Source organism: Giraffa tippelskirchi, chromosome 1, assembly GCF_054371585.1.
Source record: "Giraffa tippelskirchi isolate mGirTip1 chromosome 1, T2T-mGirTip1v1.2.pri, whole genome shotgun sequence".
In the NCBI taxonomy this organism is placed as follows: Eukaryota; Metazoa; Chordata; class Mammalia; order Artiodactyla; family Giraffidae; genus Giraffa; species Giraffa tippelskirchi.
Genome location: NC_137275.1, coordinates 195,778,154 through 195,800,442, shown reverse-complemented (window position 1 = coordinate 195,800,442; position 22,289 = coordinate 195,778,154). Strand labels below are relative to the sequence as shown.

The following is a 22,289-nucleotide window of genomic DNA, read 5'->3' as shown; positions in this document are numbered from 1 at the left end:
CCGACGCTGTCCATCCTGAGGGAACCCCTGGACCTGCTGGAGCTGGACTCCAGCAGCAAAGTATTTGCAAAGCATGTATCTAGCTGATAAAGAATGTGTCTCTAGGATATATATAAAGAAATTTTACAACTGCTGGGAAAGATCGATGGCAGGAGGAGAAGGAGGTGACAGAGGATGAGATGGTGGGATGGCATCACTGATTCAACGGGCATGAGTTTGAGCAAGCTCCAGGAGATAGTGAAGGACAGAAAAGCCTGGTGTGCTGCAGTCCATGGGGTCACAAAGAGTTGGGCGTGACTTAGTGACTGAACAGCAACAAAATAAAAAGTCAAATAACTCAATTGAAAAAATAAACAAAGAATATGAATAGATAGTTCTCCAAAGAACATACCCAACTGGCCAACACTAGTCACTAGGTAAATGCAAATAGAAACCACAATGAGGTTAAAATACAAAAGACAGACAATGACAAGTGCTTACAAGAAAATGGAGCAATAGAAACCCTCAAACACTATTGACAGGAATATAACATGGTGCAGCCACTTTAGAAAACAATTTAGAAGTTCCTCAAAAAGTTAAATATCAAGTTATCATATGGCCCAACAATTCCACTCCTAGGTTTATACCAAAAGAAATTAAAACATATGTTGACTTAAAAACTTGAACACAAATGTTCATAGAAGCATTATTCACAATAGCCAACAAGTTGGGGGGGTGGGGAGCGGGAAAGGCCCATCAGCTGGCGAATGGATAAATAAACTGTGGAATATCCATGCAAAGGAATATTCTCTAGCCACAGAAAGGGCAAAGTACAGATGCTGCAACATGGATGAACCTTGAAAACATGCTAAGTGAAAGAAACCAGTCATATTAGTAAAAAGCCACATAGAATATGATCTCATTTATATTAAGTATCCAGAATAGGCAAATCCATAGAGACAGTCAGAAAATATGGCAACTCATGGTTTCCAGGGGCTGAGGGGAGAGGGGGGATAAGGGGTGAATCCTAATGAGTATGGATTTATTTTCGGATTTATGAAATGTTCTGAAATTAGATAGTAGTTACGATTGTGAAAGTCTTAAATATACTAAAGAAACAAATAGCAATGGCACCCCACTCCAGTACTCTTGCCTGGAAACTCCCATGGACGGAGAAGCCTGGTAGGCTGCAGTCCATGGAGTCGCTAAGAGTCGGACACGACTGAGCGACTTCACCTTTACTTTTCCCTTTCATGCACTGGAGAAGGAAATGGCAACCCACTCCAGTATTCTTGCCTGAGAATCCCAGGGACGGCGGAGCCTGGTGGGCTGCCGTCTATGGGGTCGCACAGAGTCAGACACGACTGAAGCGACTTAGCAGCAGCAGTAGCAGCAGTGTAGTTGCTCAGTTGTGTCTGACTCTTTGCAACCCCATGGAATGTAGCCCACGAGGCTCCTCTGTCCATGGGATTCTCCAGGCAAGAATACTGGAGTGGGTTGCCATTCCCTTCTCCAGGGTATCTTCTCCACTCAGGGATTGAATCCAGGTCTCCCACATTGCAGGGAGATTCTTTACCACCTGAGCCGCCAGGGAAGCCCAACAAATAGCATCCTTTGAAAGTGAAAGTGTAAGTCACTCAGTCATGTCCGACTGCTTGTGACCCCATGGACTATACAGTCCATGGAATTCTTCTGGCCTGGAGTGGGTAGCCTTTCCCTTCTTCAGGGGATCTTTCAAACCCAGGGATCGATCCCAGGTCTCCTAGATTGCAGGTGGATCTTTACCAGCTGAGCCACAAGGGAAGCGACTTTCACTTCATATATATATTCGTTTGGACCTCCCTTGTGGCTATAGCCCATGGGGTCACCAACAGTCGGACACGACTGAGCATCCTTTGAAAGGGTGAATTTTATGGTATGTGAATTAAATCTCCTTTAAAACTCAGGAGGAGATGCAGCAGACCTGGATAAAAGAGAAGTGGAAGAGTATGTGTGAATGGACTTCTCTCCTGTGTGGTCAGAGCTCCTGGGGTCTGGGAGAATGTATGGTGAATCCTTTCCAGTAATACCCCTGTCCCTGAGCTAGCTTAAATTGTCATCTGTCACTTGTTTCCCAGCAATTGCTGACCAACACAGACATTGTTTCTGCCTTGATTCTAGCCAACCACCTGCAATCACATTGTTCCCCACCCCTAGGGAGCTCAGGGCTTTGGGGCTCAGGTTTTGGCCTGGTGAGGAAGCAGCCAAGTGTGTACATCATCCCAGACATGGAGTGGACTTGTGAATATGGAAACATTCATGCAGGAGAGACATGATTGAGTCCAAAAGGATAGTATCATTTTTTATAACAATAAAGGACCTTATTAACTTTCTAAAGATTACAGTTTTCAGAAAGAAATGCTCACTTGAAGGCTCTCCCATTTCTATTGGGTAAAAGCCAAATTGATGCTACAGATTCCCAGTCAGGTCCTAAATATTAGTTATTTAGATGAATGTTTGTCTGATTTTCTGCTATGCATCAGGGCTCGCTTGAATATGAATTTTGTTCATATCCATATTCAATGAATATGAATATGAAACCTCTATTTGAAGATACGCTGTGTGACTCAGGACAAGATTCTTTTAAAAATAATTTTAAATGTTTGGCTTGCAGAAGTAACCTTCACCATCTGTAAAACAAATACTGAGAAAATTCCCCATTGAGATCTTTTTGTTGAGCTCATTTAGTTTAGTGTGTCTTTTGTGTTTGGGATAAAATTGGTTTTATGCTAAAGAAATCACTCAGCTCATTATGCCTTGATTGTGGGAGACAATGCCTAGTTTTGCAGGACTGATCCTACTCAAGTATATGCAATTTAATAACTACTGGAATATACAGCAGCAAGGAAAAAACCCATACCTCCATTTCCTTTTCTTCTTTTTAAAAAATTTTTTTGCCCATGTCACATGGCTTGCAGGATCTTAGTTTGACAACCAGGGACTAACCCAGACCGTCAGTAGTAAAAGCTCTGTGTTTAAACCACTGGACCACCAGGGAAGTCCCTATTTCTTTTTAATTATTCAAAATCTCACTAATATGAGCATGTGTATCCATAGAGGCTATTTATGAATTTCCAGTAGGGATCATTATTCCCACATGTAATACACAGGTTGGTTCTTTTCTGCAGAGACATCCCTTTGCCAACAAAGGTCCGTATAGTCAAAGCTATGATTTGTCCAGTAGTCATATGTGGATGTGAGTTGGACCACAAAGAAGGTTGAGTGCTGAAGAATTGATGCTTTTGAATTGTGGTGCTGGAGAAGACTCTTGAGAATCCTTTGGACAGCAAGGAGATCAAACCAGTTAATCCTAAAGGAAATCAACCCTGAATATGCATTGGAAGGACTAATGCTGAACCTGAAGCTCCAACACTTTGGCCACCTAAGGTAAAGAGCTGACTCGCTGGAAAAGCCTCTAAGGCTGGGAAAGATTGAGAGCAGGAGGAGAAGGGGGTGACAGGATTAGATTGTTGGTTGGCTTCACCAATTCAATGGACATGAGTTTGAGCAAACTCTAGGAGACAGTGAAGGACAGGGAAGCCTGGCATGCTGCAGTTCATAGGTCACAAAGAGTTGGATATGACTTAGCAACTAAACAGCAACAACAACAAATATGTGAATATCCTGTATTATTCAGACCAACTTGGCTCTTTGTGCCAAGAAAGATTCCAAGTTCAATGTCTCAAGGAGAGAGGTGCATTCCTGTCTCACACAATTGTCCCACAGTGAGTGGACCTGGTTAGTGGGACAGCCTTTCTCATGTAGTCATTTAGAAACCCAGTAACCTTCTGTCTCATTATCTTGCCCCCTCAGGTGGGATTTCCTTGTCTATGTGGCCAAACCTGGGTCATGGACACATCAAGAGAGAGAATTACAGGTAGGCAGTCTGTCTTTGGGATTGGAGAAGGGGGTGGGAGGGAAGAATGAATTGGCAGAGCATGGAGGATTTTTAGGGCAGTGAAACTACTCTGAATGATATGACAGTGGAAACATGTCATTATACATTTGTCAAAACTCAAGGACTATGGAAGACCAGAAATGAACTCCAATGTCACCAATGAACTTTAGTTGATAATACTGTATCAATACTGGCACATCAATTACAACAAATGTACCACATGAACACAAGACATCAATGATAAGGAACTGGGAATGGGGAGGGTTATAGGAACTCTTGTAGTTAACACTCCATTTTCCTGTAAACTTAAAACTGTTGCCAAAAAACAGTCTATCTTAATAGACCAGAACAAAACAGCTCATTAAATTTCTTTTGGAGACTGTAAAAAAATATCTGTTGGCTTGTACAGGAAAAAAAAGCCATGACTTTAATGCTATCAAAATCCATGGCTCCTAAGTTTCCCAGTTAAGGACAGTAACATAAACTCTACAATATTTTTTCACTATCTCTGTGGCTGTTTTCCAGATTGAATACAGGTAGTGACAACTTCAGAATTCCCAGGTGGCTCAGTGGTAAAAACTCCACTTGCCAATGCAGGAGACACAAGAGATGCTGGTTTGATCCCTGGGTCAGGAAGATCCCCTGGAGGGTAACCCAGTCCAGTATTCTTGCCTGGAAAATCCCACGGACAGAGGAGCCTGGCAGGTTACAGTCCAAGGAGTCGGGCACAACTAAGCACACACACACACAGTGGCAACTTTGTTGTTTTATTCCACATTTATGATATTTTTAAATATTTAGTATTTTTATTTTATTCTGCTTTAAATCATTGTGATTTTGTTTGCCTCACATAGCCCTACCATCACTGTCATTTTTTTTCTAAGCTAAGATCTCATTGTGGTTCAGTTCAGTTCAGTTGCTCAGTCGTGTCCGACTCTTTGCGACCCCATGAACTGCAGCACGCCAGGCCTCTCTGTCCATCACCAACTCCCGGAGTCTACCCAAACCCATGTCCATCGAGTCGGTGATGCCATCCAACCATCTCATCCTCTGTCGTCCCCTTCTCCTCCCGCCCCCAATCCTACCCAGCATTAGGGTCTTTTCCAGTGGGTCAACTCTTCGCATGAGGTGGCCAAAGTATTGGAGTTTCAGCTTCAACATCAGTCCTTCCAATGAACAACCAGGACTGATCTCTTTTAGGATGGATTGATTGGATCTCCTTGCAGTCCAAGGGACTCTCAAGAGTCTTCTCCAACACCACAGTTCAAAAGCATCAATTCTTCAGCACTCAGCTTTCTTCACCGTCCAACTCTCACATCCATACATGACCACTGGAAAAACCATAGCCTTGACTAGACGGACTTTTGTTGGCAAAGTAATGTCTCTGCTTTTAAATATGCTATCTAGGTTGGCCATAACCTTCCTTCCAAGGAGTAAGCGTCTTTTAATTTCATGGCTGCAATCACCAACAGCAGTGATTTTGGAGCCCAAAAAAAATAAAGCCTGATTTTTTTTCTCAGTCACCCAAAAAACATGTTTAACTTTTCATCCAGTCATGGTTTACAGATATTTATAATATAAGAAATATGATGAGTTTTTAAAAAATTTATTACATCAATAAACATTATAACAATAATGTGAATCAAAAACAGGAAAAAAAATCTCAAAACTTTCAGGAAAACTTTCTGCTCATTTTCGTTTTTCTATGTTACTTTATATATACAGTCTAATAATTAGATAGGGCTTCCCTAGTGGCTCAGTGGTAAAGAATCCTCTTACCAATGCAGGAACCACGGGTTCAATCCCTGGGTCTGAAAGATTTCCTTGGAGAAAGAAATGGCAACCCACTCCAGTATTCTTGCCAGGGAAATTTCATGGACAGAGGAGCTGGGTGGGCTACAGTATATGGGGTCACAAAGAGTTGGACATGACTTAGCAACTAAACAACAACAACAATCATTGGACAAACACAACAATATTGTGTTTTCTTTACAATAATGCATATGTATTTTTCATGTTTTTATATAGTTTTGACAATTAAAATTTTAAAGGAATATTTCAAGTTAAAACAACATGAATAATTATTATTAGACATGGTTTGTTTTCAATTTTTTATATTGTAAAGTGTATAGAAAAGTGTTCATGTGAATACCTTTTCATTTTTAAGAAAAGTGCTACTTTAGGACTTCCCTGGTGGTCCAGTGGTTAAGAATCTGCCTGCCAATGCAGGGGACATACTTTCAATCCCTGGTCCGGGAAGATTCCACATGCTGCAGAGCAACCAAGTCTGTGCTCCAGGACTACTGAGCCCGGGACCTAGAGTTTCTGCCATACCATGAGAGAAACTGCCACTGTGAAAAGCCTGCACACCGCATTGAAGGGTAGCCCCTGCTTGCCACATCTAGAGAGAGCCTTGATGCATCAATGAAGACCCAGTTTAGCCAAAAATAAACACGTAAATAAAAATTTTTTAAAAGATGTTACTTTATAATAAATTTTCAAGACAAAGGTCACTGATTTTTTTTACATTTTTTTGATACTGCAGACCAGAAATCATTTATACGCAGAACAGTGAGTTACCTTGAGGCAGATTTTTCTTTAATACATTTTTGACTTTGTGCACATCATTAGATAAAATTAGAGAATGCATCACATACTACTGAGATGTATCAATGATTCAAGTGTAAAACCTAAAACCTCAAAAGGGATAAAAATAAACATTAAGGATATGTTTATAATCTTGGAGAGAAGATCTTTTTAAGACTTCAGCAAGTAAATAAAACAATTGATAGGTGTGATTAAGTGAAAATTAAAAACTTTTGCAGAGCTGAGGAAAAAAAATGCAAGTTGAGAAAATATATTTGCAACATATATGACAGTCTAATTTCCTAATCTCCTTAGTATGAAGAGTGCTCATAAATCATTAAACAAGGACAAACAGTCCCATAGGAAAATGGGCAAAGGACCAGAAAAGTTTGAAATAAAAGTGACCAAAAAGCATATGCAAAGATACTCAAATTTTTTCATCACAAAAAAGGCAAATTAATTCATGAGATTATTTTTATTTATCTGATTGGTCGAGATAAGATTTGGACATGCTCACTCAAGACTCCCATGTAAAATGGCACCAATTTTTAGAATGCACATCTTCTGACAAATATCATAGTTTGAATTTCCCAGAAAGCACAGTCCCGAGGCAAAGGTTTACATACTGCCGATTAATCCCAGGAGGCCTGAGAGGAGCTCAGCTAGCAGGGAAGGAAGGAGACCAAAAAAGAGAGTGAATTAAAGAAATTAAGGGAAAACTGTATCACATTTCAAAATTGTTTTCAGGTATCATATTGTTGGTAGCATTACCATTTGTGAACTTTTCTCTGTGGGTAATATGGGATAAAAGTAACATGCAAGAAGGTGGTATTCCAAATTCAACATTTTCAGTTTTGTTTTTTTTTAATTTAGCTATACCGGGTCTCAGTTGTAGCACATGGAATCTTCAATGCCCCATGTGGGATCTTAGCTGCAGCATGCAGGATCTAGTTCGGTGTCCAAGGGTTGAATCTGGGCTCCCTGCATTGGGAACATAGTCTTAGTCCCTGGACCACCAATGTTCAGTGTTCTTAAGAATCAGGATTCTCAGATTAAAAGAGAAGGTCAAAGAGAGGGTCAAAGCAGTAAAATAGGAGAGATTAAGCAAAACTCTATAGCCCCATATTTCAACTGGAAACATCAATTTGAGACTATGATGCACTTTTTATAACACAAAATTCACCACTTTTCCCCATGTCTTTTCACTGGAATAGCTTTGAAAAAAATAATCCCAGTAGCAGTGAGGGCTTCCAGCCCCTAGATCATTCTCCAAATCATCTTCCATTAAAAACAAAAATCACTGATTCCAAACCTGAGACAGGAAATATATAAGATGAGCCTGAACATCATCTCATATTAGAAAGCAGGGAAGTTACCAAAGCTACAGGAGTCATATCTGAAAGACCAGAAGCCATGGAAAAGTGAAAGTGAAAGTTGTCAGTCGTCTTCGACTCTTTGTGACCCTATGGACTATACAGTCCATGGAAGTCTCCAGGCCAGAATACTGGAGTGGATAGCCTTTCCTTTTTCCAGGGGATCTTCCCAATCCAGGGATCAAACCCAGGTCTCCCACATTGCAGGCAGATTGTTTGCCAGCTGAGCCACAAGGAAAGCCAGAGAATACTGGGCTTCCCAAGCCCAAGAAGCCAATGGAAGGGTTCCTATTAACCAAAAGTATTAATAGCTTAATTTAACCTCCATTCCCTACCTCCCAGCCTTCAGTATAGGATCCACTCTAGTCATGAACTGCAGAAGCCGAACGCTATCTCAATAGAAACCTCCCATATCTGTGCTGAATATGTACCATGTGGAGTGCTGAGTCTGAAGCATCTTTAGGTGACACCTGGTGGGGAGAGTTCAGTTCAGTTCAGTTCAGTTGCTCAGTCATGTCTGACTCTTTGCGACCCCATGGACTACAGCACATCAGGCCCCCCTGTCCATCACCAACTCCCAGAATTTACTCAAACTCATGTCCATTGAATCGGTGATGCCATCCAACCATCTCATCCTCTGTCGTCCCCTTCTCCTCCCACCTTCAATCTTTCCCAGCATCAGGGTCTTTTCAAATGAGTCAGTTCTTCGCATGAGGTGGCCAAAGTATTGGAGTTTTAGCTTCAACATCAGTCCTTCCAATGAACACCCAGGACTGACCTCCTTTAGAATGGACTGGTTGGATCTCCTTGCAGTCCAAGGGATTCTCAAGAGAGCACTAACCAAAAAGGTTTCAGATTGACACAGATCTACTTGATTTTTCTATTTCCCACCTCCTCAACCTCATCCCACCCCCTCCTACTCACCTCCACCAGTACACAGCCATCTACTCACTCCTTCCCTCATCAAAAAGGCTTTCCCCATTCTTGCCAGGTGAGCCTGGCTTCACGTGGTATTCTTTCCATATCCTCTCAATGGCTAAAGTGATTTGAGTCGACCAAGTCTTGATTCTTGATATTTCAAGAGATGATTTTTGAAATTCAGAAAGACCTTTTATCTCTCAACTGAGCCTTTCAACAATCATGGATTCAATGCTCAGGAAGCCAGAAGGAAACCCAAAACTTAAGGGTCAGAGAAGAACAAAGAGTTTATATCTTCAAATCTGTTCAGCTCTTGGGCCCATTGGCCAGTCTTAGCATCACTAAAAGTGGAACACTACTGTGTTTTTGTTGGGATGAAATTATGATGTCACAGCACCAAATATGAACTATTCATATCTTAAACACTGAACCTGAACCTAATCACTTTTTAAATATAGCTTTCAGTGCTGAGGAGATACAAGGGTGAAATAAAAGTTGACACCCTGAAAAAACAAACAGATAAGTCATGGAAAATTCTGTGGGACAAAAGCTTGTATTAAAAAAGGGTGGGGGTGAATTAGTTGCTACAGATTCAGAAATATAACCACCAAATGCTACATGTGGACCTTATTTGGATCCTGACTCAATCAAGCATAAAAATACATTTTTAATGTAATCCCTGAGTTTTTATGCAATTAATGAAATTTGAATATAGACTAGATATCACCTGATATCAAGGAATTATCACTTATTTTGTTAGAAGTGCTTTTTAATAGAAAAATGCTTTAAATTTTTAAGATGCATATTGAAGTATGTAAGGGGTAAAATAACATGATATTATGGATTTATTTTAAAGTAGTTTTATAAAAAAAAAATCAATCTAAATGTACCAACCTAAAAAATATCTATATAATACATAAAGTGCAAAATGTAAGTTGAAGATAAAAATATATAACATACTTATATTTCATCAATATAAAGTTTTATGATTAGATGATACAGAAATAAACATATAACTGACACTATACATGTGAGTAAAATTTAGGAATAAAGTACACAGAATTTAAAGAACAGTTACCTTGAGGGCAAGGTATTGCTTGGAAAGAAAGAAGACTTTGAAGTATAACATTTTAAAATTGTTTAAAGTTGTGCTGTAGTAGATTAATATTTACTTTTTATTTTTTGTTTTAATTCTCTGTCAAACTAAAAATTAAAAACCTTAAAACCATATACTTAAAATTTAAACCTATTCTAGTTACATATATAGAAAATAGAAGAGAGAATATCTGAAACAACAAGAGTTTATGTGATTTCACTTGAGAACTGGTATTTGGAGGAGTGTGCAAGATAGCTAGAAATCTCATTCTGTAGACTCCAGTACTGATTGAACCTTTTATAACAAGCATGAGGTAAATTCATCATTGGAAGAAAAAGGAATAAAAATTAATGCACAAACTCAAAGCCTGGAAAAAAAACAACTAAACCAAACATCTCTTTATATGCACCCTAACAACCTCTTAAAAATGTATGTTTTGTCAAATTTTTTCTCTTAAGAAAGAGAAGAAACACCAAAATGTGACCCAACTGGTTAAAAGCAAACACCAGTGTGATTGTGAACTGCTTTGGGTTTAAAATCCTGGATTTGAATCCCAGAGCTCTCACTACAACTAAATGACATTGGCCAAATTACGGCATCTCTCTTTTGGGCTTCCCTGATGGCTCAGTGGGTAAGGAAGTCATCTGCAATGCAAGAGATGCAGGAGACAGGGGTTCAATCCCTGTGTCGGGGAGATCCCCTGAGCATGTTAACTATGAAAGGAATTAAGTAACAGGAGAAGCCTGAACCCAAACCCTTGCTCAGCCCTTTACCATCTGTGTGTCCTTGACTGAGTGACTCAGTTTCCCTGTGCCTGTTTCCTCATTTGCAAAATGAAAGTTACAACCTCTTAGTTTTATGGTGAAGATTACAGGAGTTGACACATATAAAACAATAATGCCAATCTATATAAAACCCTCAGCAAGTGGGGTTATTATTATCTCCCACACAGAAACTACAAAATCTTAAATGAGATTCTGTATGCTGAGCCCTTTGCACAGTACCTTGGTAGCTGTTCTTATACTCATCAATCCAGGAATAAGTATATTTTTTATTGTGGTAAACACATACATAAAATGTACCATCCTAACCATTTTAAAGTGTACAGTTCAGTAGTGTTAAGTGCATATTCACGTTGTTGTAAACCAGATCTCCAAAACTTTCTCATTTTGTGTAACTGAAATCTTGTACCCAGTAAACAGCAACTCCTGTTTCCCCCTCCCCCAGCCAGATATCCACCATTATACTTTCTGTTTCTTTGAATTTGACTACGTTAGATCCAAACAAGTGGAACCGTACAGTATTTGTCTTTTCACGATTGGCTCATTTCACTTAGCATAATGTCCTAAAAGCTCATCTGTCTTGTAGCATGTGCCAAGATTTCTTCCTTTTTGAGGCTGAATAATACCGTGTTGCAGGTACGTACTGCATTTTGTCCATCTATTCATCCATCGATGGACCCTTGGGTTGCTTCTAGGTCTTCGCTGTTGTGAATAGAGCTGCTATGAATATGAGTGCACCTTGCTCCCAATTCCTTCGGCTATATACCCAGGAGAGGGATCGCTGGATCATACGGCAGTGCTATTTTTAGTTTTGTGCGGAAACTCCTACTGTTTTCTGCAGCAGCCATACCATTTTATATTCCCATCAACAGTGTGCAAGTGTTGCAATTTTATCACATCCCATTAACACCTGTTATTTTCTGTTTCATTCTGTTTTAATAGTAACTATCCTACTATCAGGTATCAGGTGACATGTCAGTGTGGTTTTGATTTGCATGTCTCTGATGTTTGACGATGTTGAGCATATTTTCATGCATTTTTTGGCCGTTTGTGTTTTCTTCTTTGGAGATATGTCTGTGCTGAGCTTAGTCGCTCAGTCATGTCTGACTCTTTGCACTAGGTCTCCCTGTCCTACACCATCTCCCTGAGATTGCTCAAACTCATGTCCATTGAGTCAGTGATGCCATCTAATCATCTCGTCCTCTGTCACCCCCTTCTCCTGTTGCCCTCAATCTTGCCCAGTATCAGGGTCTTTTCAATGAGTCAGCTCTTCGCATCAGGTGGTCAAAGTACTGGAGCTTCAGCTTCAGCATCAGTCCTTCCAATGAATATTCGGGGTTGGTTTCCTTGAGGATTGACTGGTTTGATCCCCTTGCAGTCCGAGGGACTCTCAAGAGTCTTCTCCAGCACCACAGTTCAAAAGCATCAATTCTTCAGCACTCAGCATTCTTTATGATCCAGCTTGCACATCCTCTCACATGTACAGATCTCACATGTACATCAATAGTACATGACTATTAGAAAAAACATAGCTTTGACTATACAGGCCTTTGTCAGCAAAATGATGTCTCTGATTTTTAATACACTGTCTGGGTTTGTCATAGCTTTTCTTCTAAGGAGCAAGAGTCTTTTAATCTCATGGCTGCAATCACCATCTGCAGTGATTTTGGAGTCCAAGAAAATAAAGTCTGTCACTTTTTCCATTGCTTCCCCATCTTTTTGCCATGAAGTGATGGGACTAGATGCCATGATCTTAGTTTTTTGAATGTTGAGTTTCAGGCCAGTTTTTTCACTTTCCTCTTTCACCTTCATCAAGAGGCTCTTTAGTTCTTTTTCACTTTTGGGTGGTGTCATCTGCATATCTGAGGTCATTGATATTTTCCCCAGCAATCGTAATTCCAGCTTGAGGTTCATCCAGCCCAGCATTTCACACGCTGTACTCTGCATAGAGTTAAATAAGCAGGGTGACAATATACAACCTTGACATACTCTTTTCCCATTTTTTAACCAGACTGTTTTTCCGTGTACAGTTCTGTTGCTTCTTGACCTGCATACAGATTTCTCAGGAGGCAGGTAAGTTGGTCTGGTGTTCCCATCTCTTTAAGAATTTTCGAGTTTGTTATGATCCACACAGTCAGAGGCTTTAGTGTAGTCAGTGAAGAAGTAGATGTTTTCTGGAATACTCTTGCTTTTTCTATGACCCAACAGGTGTTGGCAATTTGATCTCTGGTTCCTCTGCCTTTTCTAAATCCAGCTTGCACATCTGGAAGTTCTCCATTCATCTACTGTTGAAGCCAAGCTTGAAGGATTTTGAGTATTATCTTGCTAGCATGTGAAATGAGTGCAATTGTGTGGTAATTTGAACATTCTTTGTCATTGCCTTTCTCTGAGATTGGAATGAAAACTGACCTTTTCCAGTCCTGTGGCCACTGCTGAGTTTTCCAAATTTGCTGACATATTGAGTGCAGCACTTTCACAGCATCATCTTTTAGGATTTGAAATAGCTCAACTGGAATTCCATCACCTCCACTAGCTTTGCTCGTAGTGATGCTTCCTAAGACCAACTTGACTTCACACTTCAGGATGTCCAGCTCTAAGTGAGTGAACACAGCATCGTGGTTATCTGGGTCGTGAAGATCTTTTTTGTACAGTTCTTCTGTGTATTCTTGCCACCTCTTCTTAATATCTTCTGCTTCTGTTAGGTCCATACCATTTCTGTCCTTAATTGAGCCCATCTTTGCATGAAATGTTCCCTTGGTAGCTCTAATTTTCTTGAAGAGATCTCTAGTCTTTCCCATTCTGTTGTTTTCCTCTGTTTCTTTTCATTGTTCACTTAACAAGGCTTTCTTATCTCTACTTGCTATTCTTTGGAACTCTGCATTCAGATGGATCTATCTTTCCTTTTCTTCTTTGCCATTTCACTTCTCTGCTTTTCTCAGCTATTTGTAAGCCCTCCTCGACAATCATTCTCCCTTTTTGCGTTTGTTTTTCTTGAAGATGGTTTTGATCACCACCTCCTATGCAATGTTACAAACCTCTGTCTGCAGTTCTTCAGGCACTCTGTCAGATCTAATCTCTTGAATCTACATGTCACTTCCACTGTATAATCATAAGGGATTTGATTTAGGTCATACCTGAATGGCTTAGTGGTTTTTCCTACTTTCTACAGTTTAAGTCTGAATTTTGCAATAAGGAGCTCATGATGTGAGCCACAGTCATCTCCTGGTCTTATTTTTGCTGTCTGTATAGAGTTTATCCATTTTCAGCTGCAAAAGATATAATCAATCTGATTTTGGTATTGACCATCTGCTAATGTTCAGTGTAGAGTCATCTCTTGTGTTTTTGGAAGAGGGTGTTTGCTATGACCAGTGCGTTACCTTGGCAAAACTCTGTGAGGTTTTTCCTTGCTTCATTTTGTACTTCAAGACCACACTTGCCTGTTACTTCAAGTATCTCTTAACTTCTTTCATTGGGAGTTAGAGCTTCATGAAGTTGGAGGGGGACTCAACTCAGCCTGCAGCACTAAGTAAGTGCATACATGTTCCATAAATTTGCTGTGGCTTGTCACCCTTGCCATGAACTTCACTCTAGGGCCATCTCCCAATTCCAGCATCACTGTAAGCATCCTCATCTTCATCATTACCATGAAGAAGTTGTAGTTTTATTCCCAGGGAGTTTCTCTTGGGTCCCCTTGATGGAGATGTAGCAAGATAAATGTCTAGCACATCAAGGAAACAGAATCTTGTGGACTTTACAATAACCAAGAAGAGGTGGATCCACTAGGCCTAAACTGAAATTCTTTAGTAGCCTGAATCCCCAGCTAGAGCAAAATCTTCTATAGCAAAACTGCTCTCCTCTATGTGTAGGGGGCTGAATGTTGAACGTCATGAAAAATTCAACAGGTTCAAGTACTGTTCACGAATGCTAATAATTTGTTTTATATTCATGATGCATTAATGGTTTATAGGACACTGTCAATAAATTGTTGTGACTTCCATTTATGCTTATGAATTTATAAATATTGTAGATATTGTGATGACTGTTGAAAATAATTTTGCCAAATCTCAGTGATTACCAATGTTGAAATATGTCAGTGTTGTTTGAAGGGCAAAACACAGTCCATACTTTAAAATTCTCAAAGCTCTTATCTCTAAGTGGACATGTGTCTAGAGGTATCAAGTAAAAACAAGACTCCAAATATGAAGGAAATGGTCCCTGTTATTGTGACAGCTACTTAATGAAGTAGTAAAATAAAGGTAAGAGCTAAACAACATATAAAGCTTACCACCAAGAAAATAAGTGACAAACTGAACTCAGCTCTTTGCTCCAGGCTAGATCTCAGCTGGTAACGAATCCTCCTGCAAGGCAGGAGACCCTGGTTCAATTCCTGGGTTGGGAAGATCCCCTGGAGAAGGGATAGGCTACCCATTTGAGTATTCCTGGGCTTCCTTGGTGGCTCAGTCGGTAAAGAATCAGCCTGCAATGCTGGAGCCCTGGGTTTGCTCCCTGGGTTGGGAAGATCCCCTGGAAGAGAGGATGGCAACCCACTCCAGTATTCTTGCCGGGAGAATTCTCATGGACAGAGGAACCTGGAAGGCTACTGTCTGTGGGGTTGCAACGAGTTGGACACAACTGAGCAACTAAGCACAGCACAGAAATTACAGAACCACACAGTATCAGTTTCAAAATCATTTTAAAAGAGACTTATAAAACCACCTTGCCTCACTCATAGGTTCCTTAGCTTCCAGGGTCCCAACTCCAGTGCGAAGCTGACCCAAGTTGTGTCTGTTTCAATTAAAAGCCACAGTCATGATGGCAGCCAGGCCAGGAGAACCACAGGCCACTCAGATATCTCAACAGAGTCAAGTTAACATTGGTTGTCATGAAAAGAGCCAGTTTTCTTTATGAATGAGCAGCTGCTCCATCACTCTGCCCAAAGGCACACTGCCAGTGTTTAGGGGCCCAGCTGGCTCCCAACAAAGGCACACACTCCCCGAGAAGGGGCTCAGGTGGAGAAGTGACCCAGTCTTCTGTGTCAGGTCAATTGAGCTCTGCTATAGAAAATGCTTCACACAAGCCTGTTTACTCTCCTCCCTAACCCCAGCGCAAACATGACTTGATTGTTAAAAAGACCGTGAATAACTACAGCTGGCTTTTTGCCCTGTTGGTGGCTGCCCATAGTGATTTTTCCACAACTTTCAAATTCCTTTCTAAAGGATGCTATGAGGAAATTCTAGAAGACAAACACCCCATGTCAATAAACCCCCAAACAGAGCGGGTGTTAGCACAGACCTCAGAGCAACCTTTCAAGTATGCGGAGTTTGTCGATAAGATACCAACTTCCCACTAATTGAAAGGATGTTGACTATTGCTGAGTACTTGTTGCTCAGTTCTGCAGAGCTGACGCTGGTTGGATGTCAACCTTGCGGTGTGCTCTGTCTTTGTATCTGCAATTTGCAGAACATTGCCGTGGTGGGGGGCACAGTGATGGAGATTGGCGTTCCTGCCCTCAGTAAGTTCATGATCTCTTGGACCCACAAGTCAACAAGAAAATGGGGTGTAATAGAATAGTGACACTGAGCTGATATTTGGCCAGGGTCATCACAAACTCCAGAGCTAAGCAAACGAAGGATGAATCACATAAATGCGTGGCTTTGAAGCTCTGAGGTCAGGACTATGCAGCCATTAAAAAGAATGGAGCAGAGCCATATGCGCTGACAGGGAACAAGCCCAGAACACCCTGGACACCGATAAAAGCGAGGAGCAGGACAGTGTGTTTGCTGTGTTCCCATTTGTGCTGAAGGGGTGGGGGATAAGGATGAAGAGGATGCAAATATGGAGAGAATAAGCACAGAAGCATTCCCAAGAAACTGGTAACAGAGAGTTCCTTTAGGGACAAAAACTGTATAACTAGGAGTTGGGGTGAGGGTGAGGGTGATAGGACATACTTTTCGCTGTATTTGGAGTTTGGTATAGTATGAATGTATTATCTTTTGCTATCTTTTGAATTTAACTTAAAATAATTTCTATGACTCATATGAGTACCATTCTTCATGTGGTGTATAGAGAAGCAAGTGTGTGTGTGTGTGTGTGTGTGTGTGTGTGTTTATTCAATGCAATTCCAATCCAAATCTCAGCATGCTTTTTTCCTAATTCTAAATTGATTCTAAAATTTAAATGGAGATGCAAGGATTCTGGAAAAGCCAAAACAAGTCTGGTAAAGAAGAAACTAACAGTACATGATTTCAAGAAATATTATAAAGCTATACTGTTTAGAACATTGTGATACTGGCATAATGGTAGACAAAGTGATCAATGGTACAAAATAGAATAAAGCATGTGTGTAAAAGACCCTAGAAGGATATACAAGAAACAAATGACAGTTATTACCTTCTTGCAGGTTGGGAGCTGGTTGGATGAAGAGCAACATGGGGTACTTTTCACTGTATTCATATTTAATGTGTGATTCACGTGAATGATTCAAAAAATAAAATTGAAAAGCACTTATGCCACTTCTTAAAGTACAGTTTATGCTAACCTCAAAAGACACTAAGTTATTTCTGAGAATGTTAGAAAAGGTTGTGTCTGAGCAACATATTGTTTAACACCATGCTGTGGTCACATCTGGTCCCAAAGCCAAGAAACTCTTTATCAAGAAAGAAGCTGGGACTTCCCTGGTAGCACAATGGATGAGACCACCTGCCAATCCACAGGTCTGTCACAGGTTCAATCCCTGGTCCAGGAAGATTCCACATATCTCAAAGCAACTAAGCCCATGTGCCACAACTATTGAGTCCATGTGCCACAACTACTGAAGCCTGAATGCCTAGAGCCTGTACACCACAATAAGAAAAGCCACCATAAAAAGAAGCTCACACACCAAAATTAGACAAAGCCTGGGCACAGCAACAAAGACACAAAATGAAAGTGAAGTTGCTCAGTCATGTCCAACTCTTTGCAGCCCCATGGACTGCAGCCCACCAGGCTCCTCTGTCCATGGGATTCTCCAGGCAAGAATACTGGAGTGGGTTGCCATTTCCTTCTCCAGGAGATCTTCCCGACCCAGGGATTGAACCCGGGTCTCCTTCATTGTAAGCAGACGCTTTACCGTCTGAGCCACCAGGGAAGTCCACAGTGCAGCCAAAAAATTTTTTAAATTAAAAAATAGAATAAAGATGCCGAATTTCTGGTTTCCTCCTCCATCTGAGATCTCAGTCAACAAGAAGACTTTTTTTCTTTCTTTTCATTGAAGTAGAGTTGATTTATAATGGTACTTTCTTTTTTAAGGCAGTCCTATTGAGGTATAATTGGCAGACAATACACTGTACACATTTAAAGTGTATAATTGACATTTGTGTTGAGAATTGCAAAACTTTCAACATGAAAGACTCCATCCAATTCCCAACACAAAGGGACATGACCAAACTCTAACGTGGCCCTAGTGGCCTGCGGCTGTGTCCCTGGGTTGACCCAGCCCCTCTAATTTCCTGCTTGGGAAAACTCAGGCTGCCAAACTAATTTACTATTTGTTCCAGCCAAGATCCGATGAGCCCCTTGACCTCCCTTTTCTTAGAGTATTTACTTTAGAAAACTTGCAATTGTAAGTCCTTCCTCCCATCCCTTTGAGAAGTATATGTATCTTCTACAACCCAGGAATGTCTTTCTCAAAGGGAGCCCTTCCTTTAAAATGTGACCATCAAGAAGAATAAGGCTCTATCATGCAGTATTTGTGAGAAAGTAGGAACCAACCCCAATGAGCACCAATATTAGACACAGATGGCCTAATCACATCTCTCTTTTGAAATAGATACTTAAAATATTTGAATGTTTAAGTTCTAATTTTTCATTAAGATGCATTATAATTACGAGGAATTTACGAGAATTATCTTTGTATTTTTTTAATTTAAAAAAATGTGTCCAAAAAATTTTTTTTTAATTTTTGGCCATACCACACAGCTTTAGGCATCTTAGTTCCCCGACCAGGAATCAAACTTATGCCCCCTGCAGTGGAAGCATGGATCACCAGGGAAGTCTTTGTTTTTATTAAACATCTCCTAGAAGATACATATGCCACAAAGCGAAGATTACTAGTTTACTTTCCAAAATATGTGCTTCCACTTTAATAAGGTAGAATTTTATTTTAGGAATAAACTCATGAAGGAGAGACTTCATTTTTCATTTTCCACTTTTGTCCACAAATTATCTGCTTGTAACAAACACACCCATAATTATTATTACTATAATTGCCTTAGCTTTTAGCATCCTCCTTAATAAACATGTCAGGATGAGAAAATGCTCAGAAAGGCAAACCTTTTCCTTGAATGGCATTACCTGTAATCACATCTCTGAATGTCCTCTAGGACTTTGCCTTAGTTCGCTCCAGTATTTGATTTTTAATCTAATTTAATTTTCACCTGAATGTTTAAGAGACTCTCCTGACCCTCCTCACCCACTCTTCAACCCCAAGCAACCACTGATGTGCTTTTGCCTATAAATTAGACTGCATTTTCTAGACTCCCTCCCCCATCTCCAGTTCTAATGATTTAGAGTTGATATATATCACTGTATAAATTTAAGGTTGTCGATGAAAATTAAATTAACTATCAAGTTAAGAGGAAGAAATGGAATTTTATTTGAACCAAACTGAGGATTGTAACCTGGAAAGTAGAGTCTCAGAAAGCTCTGAGAACTGTTCCTCCTGTTAGGTGTTGAATGCATTTTCCAGACAAAGGATCACACGTCAAAATGACATACTGAGGATGGAGGGAGGTCCCAAAGGGAGGAGATGTATGTGTACATATTGCTGATTCACTTCATTGTACAGCAGAGACTAACACAACATTGTAAAGCAATTATATTCCAATAAAAAATGACATTCTGATATTTTATATGAAGTTCACCAAGGATACATAGTCCAGGTAAGCACCTATAAAACAAGCAGCAAGTCACCATGATCCTACACAGAGCTGGGAAAGAACACTATTCTTCAAGAAATTGAAGAAAGTAAAAAAAAAATGATCTTTACAGTTGAGCAGGCTCTCCCTGGTTAATGTGAAGTGCAGATACACGCTGCACATTAGGGAGGGAGGAGACACAAACACACACCCGGAGAGAATTTTATATTTAATTTTTAGATAATTTTGTCCTGTCTTAAAATCTAAATTTTATTTCATCAAGGTGTACAGTGTAATTGTTTCATTTACATATATTGTGAAATGATTACCACTTTAAGTTTAGTTAACATCCATCATTCCACATAGATATATTACAATAAAAAGAGAAACCAAAAAAGAAACAGATTTTTTTACTTTGATGAAATGAGAGCTCTTAGAATTTACTTTCCTAGAAGCTTTTCTATATATTACAGAGCAATGTTAACTACAGTCATACTGTACATTACATCCTTGGTAATTATTTATCTTATAACTGAAAGTTTGTACCTTTTGATCACCTTTCTACAATTACATTCTAAAAATGTAGACTTTTAAAATACATGTGGGGTCATATAATATTTAGTACTCTTTTTGTCTGGTTTTTCTTAACTCAGAAAAACTATTTTGAGATTCATCCATATTGCATGTGTCAATAGTTCATTTCTTTTTAATGCTGAGTATTATTCTACTAGGTAAATATATTATTCTTTCTTATTCATTTAACCACTGATGGAGGTAGTTTCCCGTTTTGGGCTATTACAAAATACAGCAGCTGTGAACATTTATGTACAAGTCTTTGTATGGATAAATATTTCCTTCTAAGGAGTTAAATATCTAGGAGTAGAATGGCTAGATTATATTGTAGATATATGTTTAACGTTTTAAGAAATGGCCAAATTCTTGGTTTTAGTAGTTTTTTATTTGCTTCTTTGTTCAAATTCCATCTGATTTTCTGATGGAATGCTCTGATAGATGCACATGTTTGGAAATAAAGACAATTTTACTTGTTCTTTTCTAGTCTGGATGCATTTTATTTATTTTTCTTGTCCAATTGTATACCCCTAGTACAATGTTAAATAAAAGTGGTGAGACATCTCTGTCCTATTCAATCTTTCACCATTACTGATGTCAGGCAGGTTTTCGGCAGATGCCCGGTATTCGACGGAAGAAGTGCTCTTTTACTCTTCATTTGCTGAGAATTTTTATAAGAAATGTACGTTGGATTTTGTCAAATACTTTTTCTCCATCTATTGAGGTGATCATATGATTTATTTTTGCTTTTTAGCTAGTACAGTGAATTATATTAAGAATAAGTGATTTTCTTTTTTAAAAAGATTTATGTATTTATTTGGCTCCACTGGGTGCTTGTTGCTGCTCGTGGGCTTTCTCTAGTTGGCAGCGAGCTGTGGCGATTCTCTAGTTGATTTCTCAGTGTGATGTCTTCTCTTATTGCAGAGCACGGGCTCTGGAGTTCTCAGGCTTCAGTAGTTGCCTCTCGAGGACTTAGTTGGCCCACTGCATGTGGGATCTTCCTGGATCAGGGATCAAATCTGTGTCTTCTGCATTGGCAGGCAGATTCTTAACCCTGAGCCACCAGGTAAAATCAGTTTTCTTTACCACTGAAAATTGATTTTCAAATGTTAAGAATGACTCTGGATTCCTGGGATAAACCCTACTTGGTCTTGTTGTATTATCCTGTCAATATATTGTTAGATTCAACTTGTTAAAATATTAGAATTTTTGCGCCTACATTCATGAAGGATATTGATCTGTAGTTTTCTTTTCTTGTATTACCTTTGATGGCGTCAGTATCAGGGTGACATTGGCCTTGTACAATGAGTTAGAAAGTATTGCTTATTCTTCCTCTTCAATTTTTAGGGAAGAGTTTGTATAGTATTGTCATTATTTTTCCCTTAAATGCTTTTTTAAAAGTCCCCAGTAAGGCCATTGGGCTTGTATCTTAGTCTGTTCAGGCTTCTATAACAAAATAACATAGATTAGGTGGCTTCTAACCAACAGAAATTTCTCTCTCATAGTTCTGAAGTCTGGAAGTCCAAGACTGAGTTGCCCTCATGGTCATGTTCAGGTGAGGGCCCTCTTCCTGGTGCCAAGTGCGGACTTCTCATTTTATCCTCACCTGGGGGAAGAAGCAAGGGAGCTTTCTCAGACTACTTTTATAAGGGCACTAATCCCACTCGTGAGGGCACCACCTCATGATCTAATCACCCAAAGGCCCCCGTCTCTTAATATCATTACCTCAGGGGCTAAGCTTCAACATACAAGTTTTGGAGGACACAAACATTCAGACCATAGCAGCTTGAAGTGCCGGGAGCCAGCTCACAAGATCCCACCCATGACAGAGTCATGAGGAGAAGGACTGATCGAGCACGGCTTCTCAGGCCTCAGGGATTCTCGGAAGGCTGCCTCAGCGCTCACCTTAAAGATGACGTCTGTCTTTCTGACATTTGTTATAATAAACCTCTTCTTATTTTCTGTGACTTAGACAAAAGGCCTTTCCTGATTCTCTTCTAAAATAGATCTTTCTGAAACCTCAATCAACAAGGCCCTTGAACGGTAACACCCTAATAAAATTATCTAAGATATAAGGTATACTAATCTAAATTCCTCTTGCTAGCATATTGGTTTGCTTAATAAATGTACCTATGCCTTTGGAGCTAATGTGCT

At 39.8% G+C, this 22,289-nt stretch overlaps 1 protein-coding gene across 2 annotated transcripts in view; it reads left to right on the top strand.

Moving 5' to 3' along the window:
- The first annotated feature begins 3,146 nt into the window (after positions 1 to 3,146).
- GOLM1 (golgi membrane protein 1) overlaps positions 3,147 to 22,289 on the top strand; it is a 96,288-nt gene continuing 77,145 nt past the window's right edge. The window contains exons 1-2 of one of the 2 annotated variants that reach the window (XM_081522000.1): positions 3,147 to 3,405; positions 3,832 to 3,895. In XM_081522000.1, coding sequence (XP_081378126.1) covers positions 3,368 to 3,405; positions 3,832 to 3,895 — 102 coding nt within the window. In that variant the 5' untranslated portion in view covers positions 3,147 to 3,367. Of the gene's footprint in view, positions 3,406 to 3,593; positions 3,744 to 3,831; positions 3,896 to 22,289 lie in introns of those variants that run through there. The other variant, XM_081522017.1, reaches the window with a different exon arrangement.